The sequence below is a fragment of the Rhipicephalus microplus genome, chromosome 10, assembly GCF_043290135.1.
Source record: "Rhipicephalus microplus isolate Deutch F79 chromosome 10, USDA_Rmic, whole genome shotgun sequence".
In the NCBI taxonomy this organism is placed as follows: domain Eukaryota; kingdom Metazoa; phylum Arthropoda; class Arachnida; order Ixodida; family Ixodidae; genus Rhipicephalus; species Rhipicephalus microplus.
The window spans coordinates 42,123,528-42,145,656 of NC_134709.1; the positions used below are offsets into that span (position 1 = coordinate 42,123,528).

Below are 22,129 nucleotides of genomic sequence, written 5' to 3' on the forward strand. Positions count from 1 at the left end.
AAATGATAAATAATGTCACCAGTTTTTGTGCAATGTTTAACGAATCGCATGAAGTTGCATATATTGATTAGCAAATGTCAAAGCACGGGGGAGTGGCCAGCGAGAACGTCTATGTGCCCAAATTCTAGCAAAGGGCGAGTAAGTGTGGTTAAAATGTTTTCCAAAAAATAACTCCTGGTCGAAAGGAACCGTGCTAAACTCGTCATTTCACAAAAGCTATTATAGCATCGCTCGAGTTATAAAATATGGAGGGGTCCATACGTGTTCCACAAGTTGATATAAAAAATATAAAGTGAAGATATTACTACATACCACTGGCATCATGATCAAGTCGAAGAGAAGAACGACAAAGATAGATACATCAGTTATCTTCTTTCTTTTTTCCTTATATATTAAACTAATTAGTTATTTTAAAATTATCTAGTGTTTAGGCAATGCAGTGACGTTGGTCCTCTACGTAGACAAGTCTGCTCTGACGTGCCCGTGTACCACGTGACATGGCAAAAATGATTAAACACAGCATGCATAGTTTATGTATTTGTTGTTTTAAGAGATTAATAAAACTTGAAATAAATAATGAGATGCAATAAAAAATTGTGCGCATTTTTCTTACAGTTTTTCCCGTGAAATGCTACGAGATGCGGGGCTAATGTGTCAACGTTTCGCATGCGTTCGGGTTCCCGTGGTCAGCGCATTGAGCAGACGATCGCCGTGGAACGCTCCTACGCGTTCGCGCACTCATTGTGCTCATTTACTGTACCGCGTCTAAGCCAGCGTTTCCAAACAATCCCGCAGAAGCAGGCGGAAGACCACAAAGTAACGCTGGTTAACAAAGCAACGCCGCTCGCGTTCTCGGGGGTTGGACTTGTTTGGGCACGTCATGCGCACGTGACCTTATTGTCGGATGCTGGAGAGGGTGGGGAAGAGATTTGGCTTGCGAAGGCTACGCGGAGGAGTGGCAAGCGTTTCGAGCTCACCTCCTCTCATCCTCGTTCCGCACCGCTTCTAAAAACCTGTTTTCTCCGCTCGTGATGAACCGATTCGAAAAAATTTTATGGCAAAATGTTCTTCATCGGACACCCAACTACTTCCACTGCCTAACTAAAATTCGGTATGGGGCCTGGGGCCTGGTGAGTGGCCCTTTAAAAAGGCAACTCTTAAGTTAACATTGATTGTAGAAATTTAGGTCCACAAACCTCGTAGTGTTACTTTTGTGCCAAGGAAATGCTTATTTTAACAAAAAATCACGGTTTAGTGGTCCGAATCACGTTAGCATACTTCAAATCTCCCGCCTCACTGGAAAGTCTACCGTCACTGTTGCTGTGCATAACGTTGCCCAGGTTTACTGCGCAGCCGCTGTCACTAATAGCAGTAGTGCTGCAGAGGGAAAGTAGCAAGAGCCACAGCAGCAACAACTGCCTTTGATAAACGTGTTTTGGTTCAACTGCGCCCCGCTAGATGGCACGACCTGTCCAGTGTAAACACGCGATAATTGAATTTTTGAACCACTCGCGCCATCCCCTTAGTAACGTCCACCATTTTTTTTTTTTCATGAATAAAACAGAAAGGAACAAGCAGCATTTCATTATGTCTCTTGATGCACGGAAGGTTCTCTATTTCGTGTACCTAGTTAAATTACTAGCGATTAATTATGGGCGGTACTTCTGATGTAATATGGATCACTTCGCGAAAGTTCTATTGTAGCCCATGTGTTCTCCTGCATTCACCTTAATTTCTAGATAAGTACGGCACTGTTGTTGACAATTTTGTTGTAGACATTGTCATACATGAGCTTTCACACTTACATAAATTATTTGACTTTTGAGTCCCCTTCAGAAAATATTATTCAGCCCATAGTCGTTAACTTTCAGATTCCTGGTTGGAAAAATCAGGTTAAGCATCTTTCTAAACATTGCCGCCATAGTACACCACGCACTTAGCAAAATTTATTCACCACAGTGTAGTTGTGACTTCAACCATTGGTAAGCTTGAAGCCGTTCTCGCATTGACCTAGTATTTTGAAAATGCATTATAACTTTTCCCACCACACTTTCAGTGACCAGATTTGTAAGGAACACATATCAAGTCATTATACTAATGTCACTTCAAAGCAGCAGTAATGTGAACATACAAAGACAGAATACCAAATGCGAGTTCACTCCGTCTTCCAAGATGTGCACACTAGAATGCGCATACTATTTACAAAACCAGCTGTACATTACCAGCTGTACATGTACATTTACCAAGCAACAAAAAGATATGCTGCAGGGCAGACTACTGATTGAAAGAGAAAAGCATACCGGCAGGTGGTTCATATTGTGGAAAAGCTGCATTTCAGGCTCTGCTAGGATTGCAAACGTATTGATTCAAGAGAACGCTAGTTCCAACACGCAGATGACAGATGTGGCAATAGTGGGGACTCATTCAACACTATTATAAACCTGAAATTTGGGCAGGAAGAGCGAAAAATCGGACGCTGCAGATTCCAAGGATCCAAAATTTCAGATGTTTTTGTATATTGACGTCTACATGGCAGAGTGAGAACTCCGGACTTAAAGGGAGCACACCCTTGTCCACCCCATCAGTTGGGCTTCCACAGAAGTGTAAAGAGCAGGACAGGCTGAGGAAATAGCATTTTTGCCTTTTACGGGTAAAGTGTTGTTGGCAACCCTTTGGCTGCAGCAAATCATGTACACAAGTACAATTCGGCCTCTGTATCGCCTCGTTCTCGACAAGATGGTTATGAAACACCCCGCCAGAGCTTCAATAGCCTAGGCAAAAGAAACGCTTTCATACTGCTATCTTATATAGGAATTCGCTGAAGAATCCTCTACAACTTTTTTTCTGCAATTTTGATTTGTAGTATTCTTAAATACTTCTAAATATAGTAAAAAACATATTCTATTCAATTTGCAGTCACACTTCAATAGCACAATTCACTTCACATTCAATATTTTCTATTTGCACAGCTCTAGCAAAAATGCATTGGTGCACAACTTTCTGAAGCTTCCTATACAACAATATACCCATTAAGCAAAACCAAAACTGGCTTCACTGAATTAGATACTGCAAGATGTCTTGCTTGATAATTGCTACCTTCACTGCAGTAAAGAATGACTCTCTCCCTGATACTCTCTAGAATAGAACTATAGCTGAGGGGTTGACCTTTTGCAACCCGAAAATGGCACCATAAAAGACGTAATGAAAGTGATAAAGAAACACCTTTAAAAGGTAATAATGGTTTTACAGGAGAGAGAGGTTAATGAAGATGAGTTGAATGAACGAAAGGTTTAGTTTCTTCAAGAGATAGTTGAAGAGGAGGAGTAATAAACTTTATTATAAGAAACCAGCAGGTTTAGGTGGCCGGGCCTAGGCCTCCCATGAGGGCACGTCAAGGGCTTGCCTCGACACCGCCTCACGGGTGTGCTGGGTCGCCCAGATTTGGTCGTCAAGAGCGGAGCTCCGCAGAGCCTTATTATTAAAACATAATTAAAAGGGCAACTTTGAAAGCACAGAAAGGTGCCTAAAGAACATCCATAAGTGACCCTGAGAAAGTGATGTTTGGTGGGTACTGTATGTAGTGTACAAGCTCGCGGCAAAGAAGGGCTATACTTACCACAACTAATGCATAATTAGAATTAATTAAGAATCTTCTCAGACTGTGGGATGACTAAAGCTTTACTGAAAAAAGGTCTAGGAAGACTGGGTTACAGAGGTAGGTTCAACAACAGACTACAGAAGTGTACTGTACCAATCGTGTCGATTGGGGGCGATGGAAAGCGGGCGTTGCTTGCCCCCCTTTCCGTATAAAATAGATAGATCTGTGAAGACTGGGTTTGAGATGTGGGTACAAAAGTAGATTACAAAAGTAAACTGCATCCATCCTGTTAATTGATGGCAAGGGAAAGAAGGCATCACTTGCTACCCCAAATAGTGGCGTGTGCCACTCCCTTCGCTCTTTTGGGCAGCACTGGCCACACCCGTGTGCGCTCTGCTTTGTGCCATGCGTTTTATCAGGCGTGTAGTGCGCACTTCTCGTTGCGCTCTAGTGACGACACTTGCTTGGGCAGATGCGTTCGAGCACGCAAGCTTGGCCGAATTCCTTAGGAGTAATACATAGGACCAATACACTTGTACTGGATTAGATGCTCTCCGTTCGGGTACGACGAAGGTAAAGGACGGTTGACAACCAGGTTTTAGCAGACTGTGTCCATTAGCACGATCCCCTAGCTTTCACAGAAGGCCCTCAAAGATTACCGAAACTATACGCTGCACACAGAGTTGCTTTCGCATGAAGATAACCCAGCTAGTGACACTGCGTCCCATACGTGCAGCTAACGCACATTTTTTTTTCCAGTTTTTTTTTTTTTTTTACTACTTGTTCTTTCTCACTATTATTGAAGTATAATTCGTGAACAGTGCTTTACGACATATTTTCCTGCAGCATCTATTTACAAAAAAAAAAATAATAAAGCTGTCGGACAAACATTTCAGTCACACTTCTTTAACAATGTTGTACGGTGTGAACCGTTCACCGTTCGAAATTGTGCACTTCGTCAAGGGGACATCTTTCTACTAATCCCTATTATGAGACAGACTCACTAGACATAAATAGACCATTGATAAGATTTTTAAAACTTTTTAATTATAAACATACAAAGATCACGATGGGAGCCTCGTTCTCTCAAAAAAAAAAATTGCCAAACAGACATGTATGTATCGAAATTAAATCGCACGCTTGTCGTGAGTAACAGGCTGGATGCTCGTGACAATAGTAACGGAGCATTCACACCGATTTAAAAGTCACGCAGACAAATCCCATGAACGATATTAAATAACATATAGTACAGCATAAGTGACAATGCCTTTGCAAAAGGCATAATTAACTTTGCATATCTGGAACAGAAACATTATGGTTATAGAAGGCGTGTTATGACAACCACAGCAACATTTTGGTCCTCGTCTATCATCATGAAGCAAGCCACCTGCAGTATTGCTAATGCTTTCCTATCAACTAAATAAAGCCTGGGCTGGCATAACCACAAGCTATCATTCGACAGGTAGTCTTTATGTAAGAGCATTGGCTAAGCTTTCAAGACGAGCAAATCTTACGACAAATAGGGAAATACAAGATAAATAGCGTCATCTGAAGTCTAGCTGCAAGCACAAAGCGAGTACATGATCGTTTACTTGTGGTATTAGGACTATTTAAACACCGAATTTTTTGTTTTAAATTCACGCTGGGCAGTACTGTCGATGCGCTGCAATGTAAGCTCGGTACATGTATCACGGGGCCCGTAACAGCGTTCATCATAGGATTCCTGTGTTGCATTTTGGGTGCCAGACCTCAAGACGTTCCGAACCCACCGTAGCCAGCGTTCGGCCATCAAAGTGGAACTGCACAAGAAGAGAAGTTGCGAGAAAGAAGCAATAGAATTCAAGCATGTTCTCGCGTTTGACTTATTATATGCACCACAGTGCTCTGCAGAAATGGCTATGTGGGATCAATACTTACTGAGTATCAACGGTTAGTTTTTGCTTCAACAAGACACTTTTCACATTCATTTGTACTCATACTAGTGCAACGATTACACAGCCTCACACAATAGAATTCAGCAGATCCTGCGTACCTTTGGAATCTATGTTATGCGAAGCATGCGGACGGAAGGTGACTGTGTTGTAATTTTTTTATAGAGGGAAACATCACGAAGTGACGCTAGATACAAATGCGCGCACAGACATATGTCTGTGCGCGCATTTGTTTGCATATGTTTATATATAACCAGTTGTTTACGGTTGCATAACAATGCAAACGGCAACATGAATATAAGGAAGAAAATGAAAGGTAAGCTGATATAAAGTGCTGGTGCTAGCGAGGATGGTAGCCCTAGACACGGCTACATAAATCAACTTGAGAGGATGATGCCTGACACCAATCGACGTTAACACAATGTGATGGTTTTATCAGAAGTACATATGTAATGTTTATACAATTGGACATGCCGAAACAATAGTATTTTTTTAACAATGTACTACTTTCAGCATACCGAAAGTGATGATTAATTGATATGTGCAGTTTAACGTCCCAAAACCACTATATGATTATGAGAGACGCCGTAGTGAAGGGCTCCCGAAATTTCGACCACCTGGGGTTCTTTAATGTGCACCCTAATCTGAGCGCACGGGCCTACATCATCTCCGCCTCTATCGGAAAGCATACCGAAAGTGAGCACACCGATAGTGAGGCTAAGTACTAATGGCCGTTTAGTCCACAGCAAGCAAGAAAAGATGCCTCTCGTGTGCAATAAAGCATAAGTAGGACTCTCTTCCTGCAAGATTGACGCAGTGTAGTGGCAAACAGTGTGCATGGGAACTGTGCTGCATAAAGGCCGATGCTCCATGAGCCACAAAAATTGTGGCCCATGCGACCGTTTACACAGACATTATCATCTTTTGCTCGTATCGTGGCTCGCAAAATTTACACCATGATTTCCGTGCACTTGTTACAAACGGTGCTTGCGAGCGTAGAGCTATTAGTGTTTCACACGCTCTGTCACCACAAGTCTGCAAATTGCACTAATTACAGGGTGTAGACTATACGGATAAAAGTCTTTAGTGTGACTCTCATGCGAGTGTTTCGTTTCTCAAGGACTCTGAATGTGTGAACGCAGTATGCGATCTCGTCTAAGTCAATGACCTCGCCAGACCCTAGGCCAGTGTCACGCATTGAATTATCAACATGTTCTCTCTGCAAGGAGACTAAAAACATTCACAAATGGTTCCACTATACTTGTCTTCCAATAGGAACACTGGATATATTGTCTACAATATTCGGTTTTTGGTCAGAACCTGAGAACCAATGTTGCTGTACAAGGACCAGGGGTCTGAAAAGGGTAAATTAAGTGCTAATGGGGATAGGATGGAAGCAGGTCCCATTCAGTCTGACTGTGCACGGCAACCCTAAAATGCTCCCTGGTTTCCGAAGAACCCAGTTTGAGAACTCATGCTATAGAATGTTGACCACGGTTTGTCCTTGGTCCAACCATCCCACACCCAAAAGGCACCCAGATGCTCACCCGAGTCACTTGCTGCCACTCGGGACCCCAGGCAATGACGGCGGGGTCAAGCGTTGGCTCCAGGGCAACCATGGGCACTCCGACAAACGACACGAGAACGCTACCCAAGGTGTGCTGGATGCTGGACACCATGCCGCGAGGTTTCGACGGAGGCACGTCCATTGTCTGAAGTTGGAGCAAGAATTGACTCATTATAAGAACTTTTAAAAATTGCCAACACCCGAACCGGATTAACATTCGGTCATTGTCGCAACGAAGTGACGTAAGACTAAAGATACCACCTTCCTTATACACTTAAGGTTAATAAGTGCCTGCAATGAGTTTTCATCAAACTTCGCTACCAAAATAAGCAGCATCAAGCTGCATGACCTCTTTCAAAACTATGTTTAGCCATCTTCATTAAGTTTGCCTCGCATGTCGGATTTTGCCATCCTTTTCAGTCTTCAGCACTGGCTTCCTTTTTCTTTGTATGTTTTATTTCCGAAGTGTGCTTTATTATATACATAGCTGCGGTGCCTTTCTTTTTTTTTTACCCATTTTGTATCATTACTAGCACGGTTTTATATTTCAGATTTCATTATTTATTTAATTGGTGCTAGTTTTACACTTACACTACACACATGCAAGCACGCGGCACAGCTAATGCCGTGTTTTCCTCTAACAATATCCACGGTATTGTTAAGTTTATGTACATTGAATTTGTACCCCCATATGTAATACCCTCAACAATAGGGCCTTTGTGGTTAGTCTAAAAGAATAGGTAACTACACAATGTTCACTGGAACACTACATTTGCAACATATTGGCAAGATATGTTTCACTAGAGAGTTTTCAAACAGGGCAACCCAAAGCTTTACATTGTGTTACGCATGCATCGAGTGCTGATTTCTTAGGGCTCCCGTTGACTGACACTAATGCTACACCCGCAAGCTTTGCGTACAGTGTTCTAAAACTCTCTACTCGCTTCACTATATCTGCGATCTTTACATAAAGGTTGGAATTAGTTCCAAATACCTAGGAACCTTGCCTACCTTGCGATTTCAGTACAAAAACGTATCTGCATATCACCTGTAATGGATTGTGATCAGTGCAGTTAGAGATTGAGCATCCAAAACCTGCTCGCAGCTGAAAAACGCCAAGGCCACTTAGCTGCCGAATTGGTAGCTGGTGTGAGCAGGACCAACAGTCGACCACCGTTTCCTTATTAAGGCTACTGGTTTGCAAGCACCAACAGTGGCTTACCTGGACGATCTTGGATGGATTCGATTTCATGTCGACTGTATGAATGGTTCCGCTCCGCATCCCGACCCAGAGTTGATTCGAGTCGAAGGACAAGGCAGTCGGGTTGTTCTGCTTGAAACGCTGCATGGAGAAACAATTTTCGAAGAGTGTTGAAAACAGGCTATGTCCAATGCAATAAAGGCATCATTCATGCCTTGCTATGCATATGAACTGTCATATCAAAGTTGAGCCATACACAAAAGTATGTTTCTTATGTCGCATGTTCATCACAAATGTTCATATGTATACATTTTGCTTTTGTAGTGACAAGCGAATGCTTTATATACTACACTCAAACTTCGATATAAGGAATCTGGATATAACAAAACATCTGTTACAACGAAGTAAATGAAAGATAGTCTCGTAGTAGATTTAGTGTTAAGAATAAACCTTTATAACAAACTTTCTGATATAACAAACTTATTTTCATGTAAGAAGCAAGTTTGTTATAATGAGGTTTGAGTGTAGTTCATATACACTGTAACAGCCGCAAGGCAATTTTGATTTGGGTATTTCAGTGCACTGAGTAACAATTCTTACCTGCACTCGTTAATCTAAAGTACCGTGTACTTCAGTATAACTATACAGTGTAGTTTACTGTATTGCTAGCTACAGAGTGAAATAACAGACAAATGAATGTTTAGTGATTCTCAGTGAGGTTTTACTTAACCTGCCTTTCCCTCAACACACACTGTATACGACAGCAGAATAAAAAAAATGACAATACATGGGCAAACCTTTCGAAGTTTGGCAGCATTCAATGACATTTGAGTAACTAGGTGCAGCGCTTGAAAATATTTGGCGTCAAACCACTTTGATGAAAGTTCTACAAAAGCCCGGTTTAGAAAAACAAAGATTGTGCAGTATGAATGTGGTATTTTGTTGATTTGGGCATTCTCCGCTAACAGACCACCCTTTCATGCATCAACTAAGGTTTGAATTTTCAGGTTCATTCTATTAATGTTTATGTATAAATGTTGAGATATTACTTCTTTTTACTTTGCCAGTAGTCGGTAGTGCGAACTTTGGCACATAAGCATTAACAAAAATACTACAGCTTACTGCCATTTTTTACTTCAATATACACTGAAACCTAACTACAACAAAGTTGCATCTTACATGAAAATAAGTTTGTTATATCCAAAAATTTGTTATAAAGATGCACACGTAACACTGTATCTATTGCAAGACTATCCGTCATTTACTTCGTTATAACCAACATTTCATTATATTTGAATTCATTATATAGAGGTTTGAGTCTAGCCCTTTCAACATCGTCACCGTCAATAATTCGGTGAGCAATAGGTGCAAAGGGAGGGAGGGGGCGGGAGCTTCTTAGGCAATAAATAGAAAAACCTATCCCTCTTGTATTCATAAATTATCCTTCCATAGCACCAAAAAACATCAATCCTACTATAAAAAGAGGCAGCACAAAAAACCCAGAAACAACAACATAAAAGAAAAGATTGGTGGGGATGGAGTTTCGGTGTTTTCTCTCAACATGATATGAAAGGACTTAAGTGAAGCCTACGCAACCCTTTGCCGCTACAAATGAATAACATTGCATTCTAAGGAAGTTTTAAAAGGTTTTGTAGTATGACCATGGCTACATATAAAAAATAAGTACATTCAAATAAGAGATATCAAGCCGACCTGCCAGCATTCAGGTAACAGTGCCAAATTAGTTTACAAAATTTACCTTTCGCCTATGTTTTTTTGTCTCTCACATTGCAGTTTGAAAATAGAGATAATGCACAGTTGTACATAAACAGATTGAGGCCCCGAGGCTTAATCACCTTCGGCAGGACGTCCTACATACGTAAAATGAGTAAAAACACAAAGCAAAAAAAGCAAGGCAAATGAAAGAGAACATACGTTATATATGCAAACATATATAACCGCATTCAAATATGAGCTATTGATGGTCACAAGCAGTGCTATTTCTCATGCTTTAAAGAAAATTTCAGGCATTCATAAACATTCGCAAGGAAATTAGAAACTACATATGTTCTAATAATAATGACCCTGTGATTGCAAATGCAATAGAATTCTAAACAAATAATTATCAGTCAAAAACTAATATACTGCTGCATTTTAGTGCTGCTCTGTTAAAGTTGCACTTGAGTGTTGAAAGGGACTGCACTGCTTACTAATCCCATGTCGGGCCTGAGCTGCCTTGTGCGTCGATCGAAAGCGCAGAGCCGTGCCGTAACAGTACCGGCGAGGATTGTTCTATCGTCCGCCGCCATGCACGTGATGACACCCCTAATGGGGCCGTAGCATGGCGTTGGTCCAGTAGGTTCTCGGGGATCGTACCGGTATATGGTCCCGTCACAGCTACCGAGCACCAGTTCCCCGTCAGAGCGGCAGATTGTCGTCACTGGTGCTCGGACACTACAGCAACAATGAATAAAACAAGAAGCAAAGTTACACAATGAACACAATAACTTTGAAGTTGTATTCGGTGTTAAGTCCACATAGTATATAGGTTCATACATTTTCAGTGCAGAAAAATGTCTCGTAATAATATTCTAGCTTATTTTTTGTAATTATGTTATTTATAGATTGTATACGGACTGCTTTAGTTTATTAATATACTTTCAAACATGCTCCTTTCTTTTTAGAATCATGTTACGACCTCATTACAATGCAATCGCTGCCTTGAGCAAAGCGCGCCCGAATGAGTAGGAACTATATAAAACATTCTGATGAGATTAAGTGCACAACGCCAACATCGGAGCTAAGCCCAAGGTAATGACCACATTTTTTTGGTTCGAAAGCTCCAATAATGACTTCATGTCCTCTTTTTATGAAAATAATAACAGACGACTTCGCGCTGACACCAAACGAAAAATGGCCGAAGTGCCCAGCGCTGCCGGCACAGTGTTGCCGATGCCAGTGTTGCCGGTGAACCAAGCATAATGAATATCCCCTATTGAATGTTTCAATGGGCATATGTAAAACAAGAATATTCGTTCGAGGGAAGTAAAAATGTAGCAATAAAAAGGTTATGCATTTTGTAAACATGATAACATGAAGGACACACAACAATAGTTAACCACATGAAAGTTTTTAAGCGTGAAGAGGCATTTGCATTTGAGGATAGTGCAATCTGCACAAAATACCATGCCGTCAGCAGGAAAAAGTAGGACATGAAAAACTTACGTGAAGGAGTCGATTGCACGAAGTCCACACTGGACGTCCCACAGCCTCATTGTGCTGTCAAAGGAGCTGGTGAACAGCGTGGGGCCCAAGTAGTGCAGGGCCCAAATCCAGCCCTGAGACAATGAAACAGGCTCAGTGCACAAAACAAGAAAGTTCATGGCACCCAATACTAGGTGCAATACTAAGAGCGATAACTAGCCAAACTAGCACAGCAGCTGCATTCTGAACATTGTTTTTCACATGCAGTACAACCTTCCATTGCATATGTAATTCCAGTGCCATTCGTGCTATCGTTAGCTAGCAAAACTGCATGATATTTTAGAGGACTTGGAGTGCCCGTTCTCTCAGACACCACGTTTTTACCTACCACATTTTACAGTGTATAAGACACACCTTGTTTTCTATATTTTTGCTGGTGCATCCTACATATGCAAAAACTCGTGCGATTCTGCTAGACTACTTCGATATTTAATTTGTGAGTACGATGAACTGACTGTGGCAGCATTTGCAAAGAGATATTCAATCTTGTTATAACAATGAAGCGAGTGTGGTTTCATTTGTCAGCTACTTGCCATTCAAGCACTGCAGCCATCACGAGAATTGCGGCCGCAATAAATGCCACCATCACGGTATTGCGTTGTTCGAATTATTTGTTCTTAAACAAATCATTAAATCCACAGAACTGAATCAATAAATAAAGAAGACAAGCAAAATGTTTCATTGCAATGCTGTAGCAACCTCCATATCAGTTAGAGAAACGAAAGCACCACTTCTTTATTATCATCATCCTCGATTTCCACATGACGTTTCGTTTCAGTCTCGCAGTAGTCGCAGCTTCCGTCTTCTGGTCGCCTTTTACAATTTGTATGTGTGTGAGTGTAGATGTTAAACGAGTGGTGTGAATGTTGTTTATGTGTTCTTACCAAGCCTCATAATGCCGTAGAGACACTGCCAATGATGTGCTCAAGGTGCTTTCAAAGCCGCGTAAAAGAGTTTTGGAGGACGACAACAGCAACCCCGTGATGCTGCCAACCAAGGTGGAATAACATGTGACAATGCATGGGAGGAAGTGGCTTCGAATCCAGCAGAATAAATATTGCTTTTCTGCACCTCAGCACAGCCTTAATTACAAGTTTTATACTCCTGCTCACATAGAGCCTATGCCCTGTGTGACTACACTTTTTGCAACGAACGTACTGTGTGCGTCATGGTGCCTTCTCATTTTGACGGTGTCAAAAATAGGTGCCTCTTACACAAAGTTGCATCTTGTATGTGATTTTTTTTCGTGAATGTCATAAGTAGGGGGTGCACCTTATACCCCGAAAGATATGGTAGGTTTTTTTTCAACAGTGCATGAACAACATTACACTGTACATGTACAGTATTTTTCTTCCATTAACACTTTTGTGACTACACCTAACCTTATCGATAGTATGTTGTGGTATTTACGACATAAATATCTGCCCCGTTCCGAGCACTTGTGAACACATGGTGCCATCTAACGTGCGAAAGAAAAAGTGTTCTATCGGTTTCGCTTTTGTGTTTCTCTTTTTGTCCGCGTGGAGATATTAAAGCGCCAATCTACATGCGCGGGTGAGAGTGCATAATTTCAATGATGGCGTCGACATCGCGTGTGACGACTTCATAAAAACGGCAAACTTCGGAGCATTATCATGCATCTGGGCTGGAATTTTCAAACAATGCCACTAGCACAGGCTCGGAACACAACATCGACACTTGTGATTTCAGAGCGGACAACGAGAGTTCGTCAAACCGGCCTGGGACATAAGCGGTCGTCCGCCGGTAAGTTCAGCTTTGTGCTCGGGCCGCGTTACGGGTGGCTGGCGCGCGTCACTGTAAGTTGATCCGATGCATTCTGAAGGTTAGGGCTATTAATTGCAAGGTGTCCACATCCTTTGGGCGGGACCACTTGCCGGCGGCAATGCAGAGAGTGCGGTTTTGTGCGCAAAGGAAGCCGGGAGTTAACCTTGGAACTTCGCTCTGTAGTGCCACGCGGCGCTTTGCGAGAGCTGTTGACTTTTTTTTTATAACGTTCCCTCGACTACCCCCAAACGGCTAAATTTCTCACAGTCACTAAAGTGTTACAGCCTTCATGAGAGCCCTCTGAACAGCAGAAAAAATACCAAAAAACCCAAAAGTGGCCTAAATAATTGATTTCAAGATTTCTTTTATAGCAAGCATCGGTTTTGTTTCAGAGAAGGCAACAGGTGGCACATAACTACGAGGTTTTGAATTTCCTTCCGGCTTGCACAATGTCTCTGATATCTACTCCAAGGGCAAAGCATTCTGGAGCAATGGAATACTTCTCCACAACCACACTATAACAGCAAAAACTCCTGAAAATGCAATTTGCTGTAGAAAATCTGTTATGTTAAATTATTTAGTCAAGATTAGTAGCATTTTTTTTTCACTGGAGTTTCGGGGCAGCAAAACTTCATTTGATGCTGAGAAATGAATAGTTGGAGATGTCATGCCAGTGCTCTGTTAAAATCTCTGTACACTTTTGTTTGTTTCATTTACTAAAGAAACTACTACATTCACAAGTAGGAAGTTGAAGCTGCCACTTGTGTTCGCCACCAGTGTGTGGTTTCGGCCACCGATATTGTTTTACTGGACAATGCATCGGTTACCTCACTGTTGCATAGTTCACTTCGCTCCACACATTACAAAACATGTGTTGGAGTCCACGAGTGTTGAAGATTGGGCGAGTTGGTTCGTTGTACTTGAACTGGTATAGCGCATTACGGGGAAGAAGAAACGGCCGAGCAGACCGACAGCGCTCTGTCGGTCTGCTGTCGGTCTGCTGTCGGTCTTTAGCGCTCTGTCCTCTTGTGTCGGTCTGCTCGGCCGTTTCTTCTTCCCCGTAATGCGCTATACCAGTTCATGTGTTGGAGCCTTGAAGCTTGTAATTATACACACTCAATTCCATATATAACTCATTTTGTGAAAATGGACGATTGGATTAATTAATTGGATTGAATTGACTGGATTGAACAGGATCAACGGAATGTACCTACATCATGTGCATCGGGCCTCGAATGCAGAAGAAGGTCATGCCCTTCAGCAACAGTGTCCTGGTCCCGAATATTCCAAACTTTCAGATCTCGGTCGCGAGATCCCGTGACGCATGCAGATCCATTCTGAAAAAGCACATGCACAAATTGACTGATTAATTTCAATTTCTGACATCCGGGAAGAGAAATAAAAAAGGGAAAGAGCAAAGGCGAGGGTGCATTAATAAGAAAAGAAAAGCCGATTTGCTACGTTACACTATCTGCAGGAAATGAGAAGGAAATACAAATATAGAGTACATGGCACACATCACTTGCTGTTCATAGCAAAAGATGATTAAATGTTGATGCTGGTATTTCTAAAGTTGCCAGTGCCGGCTTGTCATTGTTAATAATTATAATAGTGCACACACATTTCTCTGGTTTAATGGTTCATTGAAGTCAGTATTACCAAACATTTGTTGTATCAGCAGCCTGTCCTTACAGTGAACTAAACGGGTTGCAAGATATCTGTATAATCGACCACGAAAGTTTACAGACCACGTGAGAGCGTGGTCAGAAGCCTCTTCGCCACACTTCTGCTACGCAAGCGGCGATTGACGGCACCGCAGCGCTCATGATGCATTCCTTCATTAACCTATGGCCGGTCTGTTTTCTGAGTGGCACAAATATTTTCATTTTTCACTTTTCATCACGCCGCACTTTTCGGCATTTGCGCCTGCGTGCTTCTGCCTCGAGAGCAGTTCATGAGCACAACAGTTATCAGTCGCAATCTTCATCACGAAGTGATACCTAGCCAAAAGAATGTCGTTCGAGGCACGCCGTGATAGTGTGGATCCTGCTATGAAAATAAAAATGTGACGGTCATACTGCAAATAAGTGGCATAAGAAAATTGAAAGGCCAGTGAATAACATGAAGAGCCGTTTCCAGCCAAGCACTGCAGTAGACGGTGCACCACTAAGTGGCATGGACAGGCAGTTTGGCATGCGCTCGCGTGGCCCAAAAACTTTTGTGGTTGAACATTGAACAGTGTCACACAATACTTGTCCCAAACGGTCTCCTTGTGACACAGTGGTCACAAACAACATCACTAGTTCTTCCAGTGCAAAGGACTATAAATAAGTGTAAGGGACTAGTAGTATGTACCTTTGTACTAGCCATAGAATTTGTAGGGATTTTCTTACACCCTGCAAAGCTCAACCATACACAAGCCGCCAACCTATCCCTTATCAAAGGTGGCAACGCTTCCTTTACCCAAGCCAGTGTTGAAAATGCTGACGCACCGTGAAGTTGATACCTCCAGCCATGGACACTTATTGTATCGCGATTTGCATGCACAGCTCTTTCGCTTAAAACGTGGTTGAGAGTGCTGCAACATAGTCCGAGGTCAGCAAAAACTGTCGAGCTCACTCAGACTCACTCATTAAATGTATTTGGTGCTTAGGGCTCGCTCAGGCTCAGACTGGCGAAAATTTACTGCGTCAAACTGAACTTACTCAGACTCACATTCGCTAAAATTTTTTTCAACGGTACTCACGGCTCAATCCAAATCTGAGTGAGTTCAAGTGAGTCGCTTCATGAGTGTGTTAGCCTAGAATTAGCTTTTTTTTTACCATGGTGTCAATGTTATTAACCCCAATATCTCAAATAATCAGCACTCTTCTAGGCACCTTCTGATATTGTACCAAGAGTACAAGTTACTAGTTGCTTCAAACTGCTTAGTACATTTTTCTTGGCAGAGCTGACCACATAGGGCATATTTATCACCAACTTCCCTGGAATAGTTGGAGCTAGGAAGGCCAAGGCACCACTACATAACTCACGCAAACCTGGATCAGTAAATACAAATGTTGTAGGAACAATACTGCTCGGGAGTACTAGTGAGCACACGTGAGAATAAAGGTTAATTCAAGTAAAGCAGAGAGGAATGATGAAAATGAGTAAATAGAACCACAGGTCAGCGAAAAAAGTGGAACACACTCAGATTAACTCGAGAAATATATCTTCGCTTTTTGGACTACCTCGAATTGAGACTAATAAAAATTTTCCTGAGCCGTACTCACTCAAAATTAAAACTCAAAAATTTTCAAACGGACTCACTTCTACTCGAACTCACCAAAATATAACCCACCCAGACACACTCAGGTTAAGATCCGTGACTCAATCCAAGTTCGAGTGAGTTCACCGACCTACGACTTTGGTAGTGCATGATGCAATCCTGCGGTTTTATTTCATGCCTAGCGAGCTTTACATTAAGCAATAAAGAGCAATATACAGTAGACTCTCAGTAAATGGAAATCTGTTAAACGGAACCGCTGCTTAAATGGAACAAGTGGTTCTTAAAAGATTGGTTTCGTTCTTGTATTCTGCACACCTGATCATCTCTCATTAAACGAAACTCCTCTTAAATGGAACATATTTCCTTGGTCCGCCCAGGTTCCATTTAACGAGAGTCCATTGTAAATATACCCGGGCCATCACCCCATGACAGCAAACCATACATTGTTGGTTTCATTCATTTGTGGTTAACCTCTTCTTTTTTGATCTTTGGTTTTGTTACAAAATGCTTTCACATTTCACCCAATAAAAGTGCAGCTGCAATGGCTGGAAATCAAACCTTAGCAGCGCAAGGCCACAGCTACTAAGTTATGCAGCGCATAGCTTATAGCAGAACAGCGGAAAAGTGGGCTAGTTGGTTAGGGTTTATAATGAATTGAATGGGGCAGCGTTAGGACGAATACATGAACGAGAAAAGACATATAGCTTATATCAACGCGATGGCGTAAAAGACCTTGTACTGAAGAAATGCTGGCATTGGCGTCGTAGGCTGCGAGCAAAAAAATCATCATCATCTGACCGGAAGAAAGATGCAAACAAAATAAATAATTAAAATTTGCGTGCCTGAGTGAGAGTCGAATTCGGGCCATTTGCATGCCAAGCAGGTGTTCTACAATACTCCCACAAGTCTGCTTGAAAACAGTTAAAAAAATAATCTCCTCTGCTTGGAGAAGCAGTGAAAGTAACGTTCATGCTTTACAAGCACATGCGTCCTGTATATAGGCTTCACAATGCAACATGTAATATCACAGTAATATTGCGTGAAAAAAGCAAACATTCCACCCACCCAACTTGCCAGACTCATAAGCAAACATTGTCATCGGGCGTCAGAACATGCGATTATCATAATGAACTTTGTGATTTAAATCTGGCCACCCATTACAAAAGACACACATGTTACTGCGCGTAATCCCTTAGGACCACGTGGCGGGTACATGGCAAGTTCTAAAACATTTCACAAGCATAATTGTTCGTGGTTTAAAGCATGCCACCGATGTAGGCCATTCGTCTGACGCCGTTGGTATCATTTTGAGAACGCCCTACTCAGGCGTATGTATTCTTGTGTATTTACCTTAATTTCTCGGTACGTGTGGCACTGCTGTTGATAATATTGTCGTTTTAGATGTTTTCATACACTGAGCTTTCACTCTAACGCAAATTAAAGGCGAAGCTTAAGGGACTTCAAACTTTTTTAATACACAATATAAACAAAACTGTAAAACCCAGCTGGCAACAATACTGCATTGAACAAACCATTTTACATAATACGCCGTTTTTCATAAACCAACACTAACTACTTGGCATGTCCATAGAATGCCTTACTTACGTCTATCAACAGGACTGAGTGTATCAACCCAATGTGCGCATCTGTAATACGAATGAATTTCATCTCTTCTTCCCAGTTGTTCCACTGTTCGAAATGTCGTTCTCTTTGGACGCATGCTTCTTTCCAGTCAAAGCTTTCATCTAGCATGAAGACAAGGTAAGCGAGAATTACAAACTTGTCAATTCATACCAACGTGCCTACTCACGAAAATGCCTATAACACTTACACTTCATGGAGTGAGGCCTTTATTAAAAAGGCCTCACTCCATGCATTTCAGTGTACAACAGATATTTTTGTGTGCCATTTTTCATGTGATAACAACATTCTATATCACAAGTACAACTCGCATGCTTTCAATCAAGAACAGCAGACTGCCCTTTACAGAATGCAAATAGGCAGGAAAACATTACGTTCATATAGAAAATATTTCATTTAAGTGAGCAAGAAAATTCATTCTTGTAAGAGCAGAGTCTTGCAAAGATGAGCCCTTTTGTCGAAATATTGGCTCCAGCTACATTCCTTGTCCGGTAACTTTCCATCTTTAACACGCCACATACGTTACACTGCATACCTCGATTTCTCACATCTGCCGACTTTTATCATGTTTGAAGTTTGGCTCGTCTTACTACTACTGTATACGTACTATCACAATGGAAAGGATCACGAACAGCAGAAGTTTCAGTCCAGTAAAACTCCAACATATGCCTCGACCGTTACTAGGCGAATACGTGCTTTCAGCCGGCACCACAACAGCGCTAGACTCTTTCTCTGAGGCTCGTGCTAGTTCACCGCACGTGTGTTCCAAGTGCCGAGTATGAATAAAAGATGAACTCGCGGGCAGTAGCGATATCTAGAGCAAGATTATAGCGCTACGATGATACTGGCTGAAGGCCCTGATTCACCTAGAGACAGTCAAGAGATGTCGGAGTTAGACTGAGCTGAAAGCCACATCTTCCGCTGTTTGCATTTTTTTTCCATCGTGGTGTTTGGAGCCCCACGTTTTTGTTGAGTAGCTTGGTTGTGTGACCCTTTTTTTTTTTTCATTATTACATTTGCAACTATGCTAATGTCTTTCTTTCTTTCTTCTTCCAATCAAATACTTATTAGGTGATCTCTCTTCCTATGTAATGTAAAGCCCTTCATAGAACCACCCAAGTTAAACGAAATGAAAGGAATAATAATCAGGAAAGAACACATCACGCTTAGCTCACCCGCTTGCACAGGGTACGGTTTGGGCCACCTGGCGGTCAACTTTGCCTTCCAGAAGCTGGGATCGCTAAGGATCAGCGCGAAGCGAGTGCAGAGCTTCCCGATCACATCGGTCACGAACTGGGCGTCCAGCAGGGAAAATATCTTGAAGAGAATTTCGTTCGGTAGCGACTCGAGCGACGGCTCTCCCAGTACGGGCATGGTTACCTGGAACGCGGGGTAAAATTCGCAATGTCAACGCGTCCTGCGCGTACGCGATACATATATGCAACGCTTCTACGGCTTCTTTACAAGCGGCACACCACTGCCCTAACGTGCGGCTAGAGCAACCGCTTCACAATTGAATGTATTTACAAGCGCAACAACCTGCGATTGACGTCCGCGCCAAATTTAATTAATTGTAAGTATACTGGATGCTCGAGACCATTTGTCTAGTTAACCTCCTTCCTCACGAACTGTCAACGGGTACAAAATACGGGTTTTGTTTACTTCCAGGAGAACGATGCAACAGCGACAGCCGGGGTTTTTGCACGTTCCGGCGGTGAAATAATAAGCTGCCGAGGCTCGGGTTTTTGGAGCGTGAAAGCCGAAACGTTAGAAGCACGGCTCCGCTATGTGCCAAGACATTGCAACAAAGCGAAACACTTCCCACACATGCGATGACAGAAAATGAACGAGTCCGTGAGAGGCGCAGCGCGCATACCTTGCTGCGAGGTGCCGAATTTGATGCCGCAAATCAGGTGCACAGGTACGCCTAGCAACCGTCTCACATATTTGGAGAAGACGAAAGGCGGCAACGCATCGCATCAGCTGTGCTCTTCTTCTTCATATACGTTCGCTGCCGAGGAAAGATCCGAAACAAACTTTGTATGCAGCCGCTAGGGGCCTCTAGTTTTTCCAACTGCCCTGTAGAACATGGCGGCCATGACGTAATTAGACATTCTTTTAGAGCATCGCTTTTAAGATCAGCAGCGAATGCTGAAATTTTTGTGTGTGTGTGTGTGTGTGTGTGTGTGTGTGTGTGTGTGTGTGTGTGTGTGTGTGTGTGTGTGTGTGTGTGTGTGCAAGTTCCAGTTTTGGTTTCAGCTATGATTTTATGAAACTTTATGGTTTCAGTGTTCTAAAATTATTTGTTATTCAATAATTCTAATTTAATTGATTAACTTGAAATAAGTTATGTTTTAGGCATCTTATTTTGTTCAGTGTTTTTTTTTTTTGATAATCATTGCAAACTTGACGCGTTAACATCAAAGTGGTCCAGCATAGAGCTTCGCTCCAGCTTACGCATAGCCTTTCAGTTGTCACACTAAGCGACTAAGCGGCGATTCGCGTACATAACAATAAAACCGCACGCAAAAAGAGCTCACCAAAAAAAAAAAAAAAAAACTTCAAGTTCTTTGCAAGTACGTCACACCGCAAAGCTCTGCGATACAATCTAGATCGCTATGCTGTAGCACATAGAGTTTCCTAATTTATAAGAAACTCTATGCTGTAGCACTGCTGTAGGTATGGTTGATTGTACTTGCTGGCTACATAGGAAACTTTATACATGGCTGGCTATGCCGTACTTTCTGGGTACAGACTATGCTGTAAGGTCTAGAGTTACTGTATAAGCTACCGTGTAAGCTACCTTAAGTATATGCTACCAGCTAACTGCATATAGGGGGGGGGGGGGGGGGGGCCCATGACAAGCGGATTCCTCCAAGGGGCAGGGAGGCTGTGAACTTATGCGTTGTGTGTTTTGACTACGCTTGCTCTTAGGGTAGGTCGGAAAAAGGGGGGCAGGCGGAATTTTGGGGGGGGGGGGGGGGGGATCCAGTTTACTTATATATCCTCCGCAGGTATCGCGCCCGAGCTGCAGAGGTTCGCCTTTTAAGCGTGAAAGCCAAAACGTTAATAAGTGCAGCTCAGCTGTGTGCCACGACCTAACAGATGCAAAACACCTTCCACATGTGCTATGACAATAAATGAACGAGTTAGCGAGAGATGGACTACGCAAACCCTGCTGCCGAATTCGTTGCCACACTATTGCAACTTGCGAGGAAGATGCCTGAGATACGTTCTGCAAATACGAGCCAATTTTTTTTTTTCGGGTGACAAAACAAAACACAATCTGCTTTGTCCGTTTCACCAGAAGGCCAACAATGAGTTTTACAGCACATTAAAACTGTGAAGTCCTTTACCAAAGACGCATGTCTGGAGACTGTGATCTTTTGTTTAACCTACTACGCTCAATGTCGAGGAAAGATCTGGACAAACTTGGTGTCTACATGCACACTTTGGCCTCCGAGATTCGCACCAAAAATTTTATTTCCTTCATGGCACCAAAACAGTGACATTATGACTGATATATTAACTTCGTGCAAGTTGTAGCTTTTCGCGATGCATGTAAACGGATATAACACTTAATTATTGCGTGATTCTTATATTAAACATATTATTAGCTTGTCATAAGTAATCTGCAAGCATTTGACTTTTTTCTGCATAGCTGAAGCAATGTGACATCTGGTGTGGAAACCGTGTGTAAGCGGGGGTGATGCGCACACTCAACAGGAAAACTGCCTCCCTCAGCATGCAACACTAGCTGAAAAAAAAAAAAAACGACCGAAGACTCACTTTCAAAAACAAAACTTTGTGATCCTTGATCAAGCAGCACTTTCTCACCACCGTATTCATAAACTCTCCTTGATTTGAAACTCCC

General features: G+C 42.3%; 1 protein-coding gene across 2 annotated transcripts; it reads right to left on the reverse strand.

Moving 5' to 3' along the window:
* Positions 1 to 4,623: 4,623 nt before the first annotated feature.
* LOC119181743 (F-box/WD repeat-containing protein 9-like) lies at positions 4,624 to 20,346 on the reverse strand. 2 transcript variants are annotated; one of them, XM_037432986.2, is made up of 9 exons: positions 20,132 to 20,346; positions 19,431 to 19,635; positions 18,220 to 18,359; positions 14,561 to 14,683; positions 11,523 to 11,635; positions 10,508 to 10,751; positions 8,319 to 8,438; positions 7,077 to 7,241; positions 4,624 to 5,397 (listed from the first exon to the last, which is right to left on the reverse strand). In XM_037432986.2, the coding sequence occupies exons 2-9, from the start codon at positions 19,627 to 19,629 to the stop codon at positions 5,311 to 5,313; spliced, it is 1,191 nt and encodes a 396-aa protein (XP_037288883.2). In that variant the 5' UTR covers positions 19,630 to 19,635; positions 20,132 to 20,346; the 3' UTR covers positions 4,624 to 5,310. The 2 variants fall into 2 exon arrangements, with proteins under 2 accessions (XP_037288883.2, XP_075731666.1); XM_075875551.1 differs by lacking the exon at positions 20,132 to 20,346 and adding an exon at positions 19,918 to 20,069.
* Between the last annotated feature and the right edge of the window lie 1,783 nt (positions 20,347 to 22,129).

Coding starts and splice junctions, on each gene's coding strand:
- LOC119181743 (XM_037432986.2), bottom strand. CDS start 19,629: ATGCCCGTACTGGGAGAGCCGTCGCTCGAGTCGCTACCGAACGAAATT. Junction 10,752..11,522: donor CGTGCAATCGACTCCTTCAC/GTAAGTTTTTCA, acceptor TTGTTGCTGTAG/TGTCCGAGCACCAGTGACGA. Junction 8,439..10,507: donor TCAGGCCCGACATGGGATTA/GTAAGCAGTGCA, acceptor TTCTCCATGCAG/CGTTTCAAGCAGAACAACCC.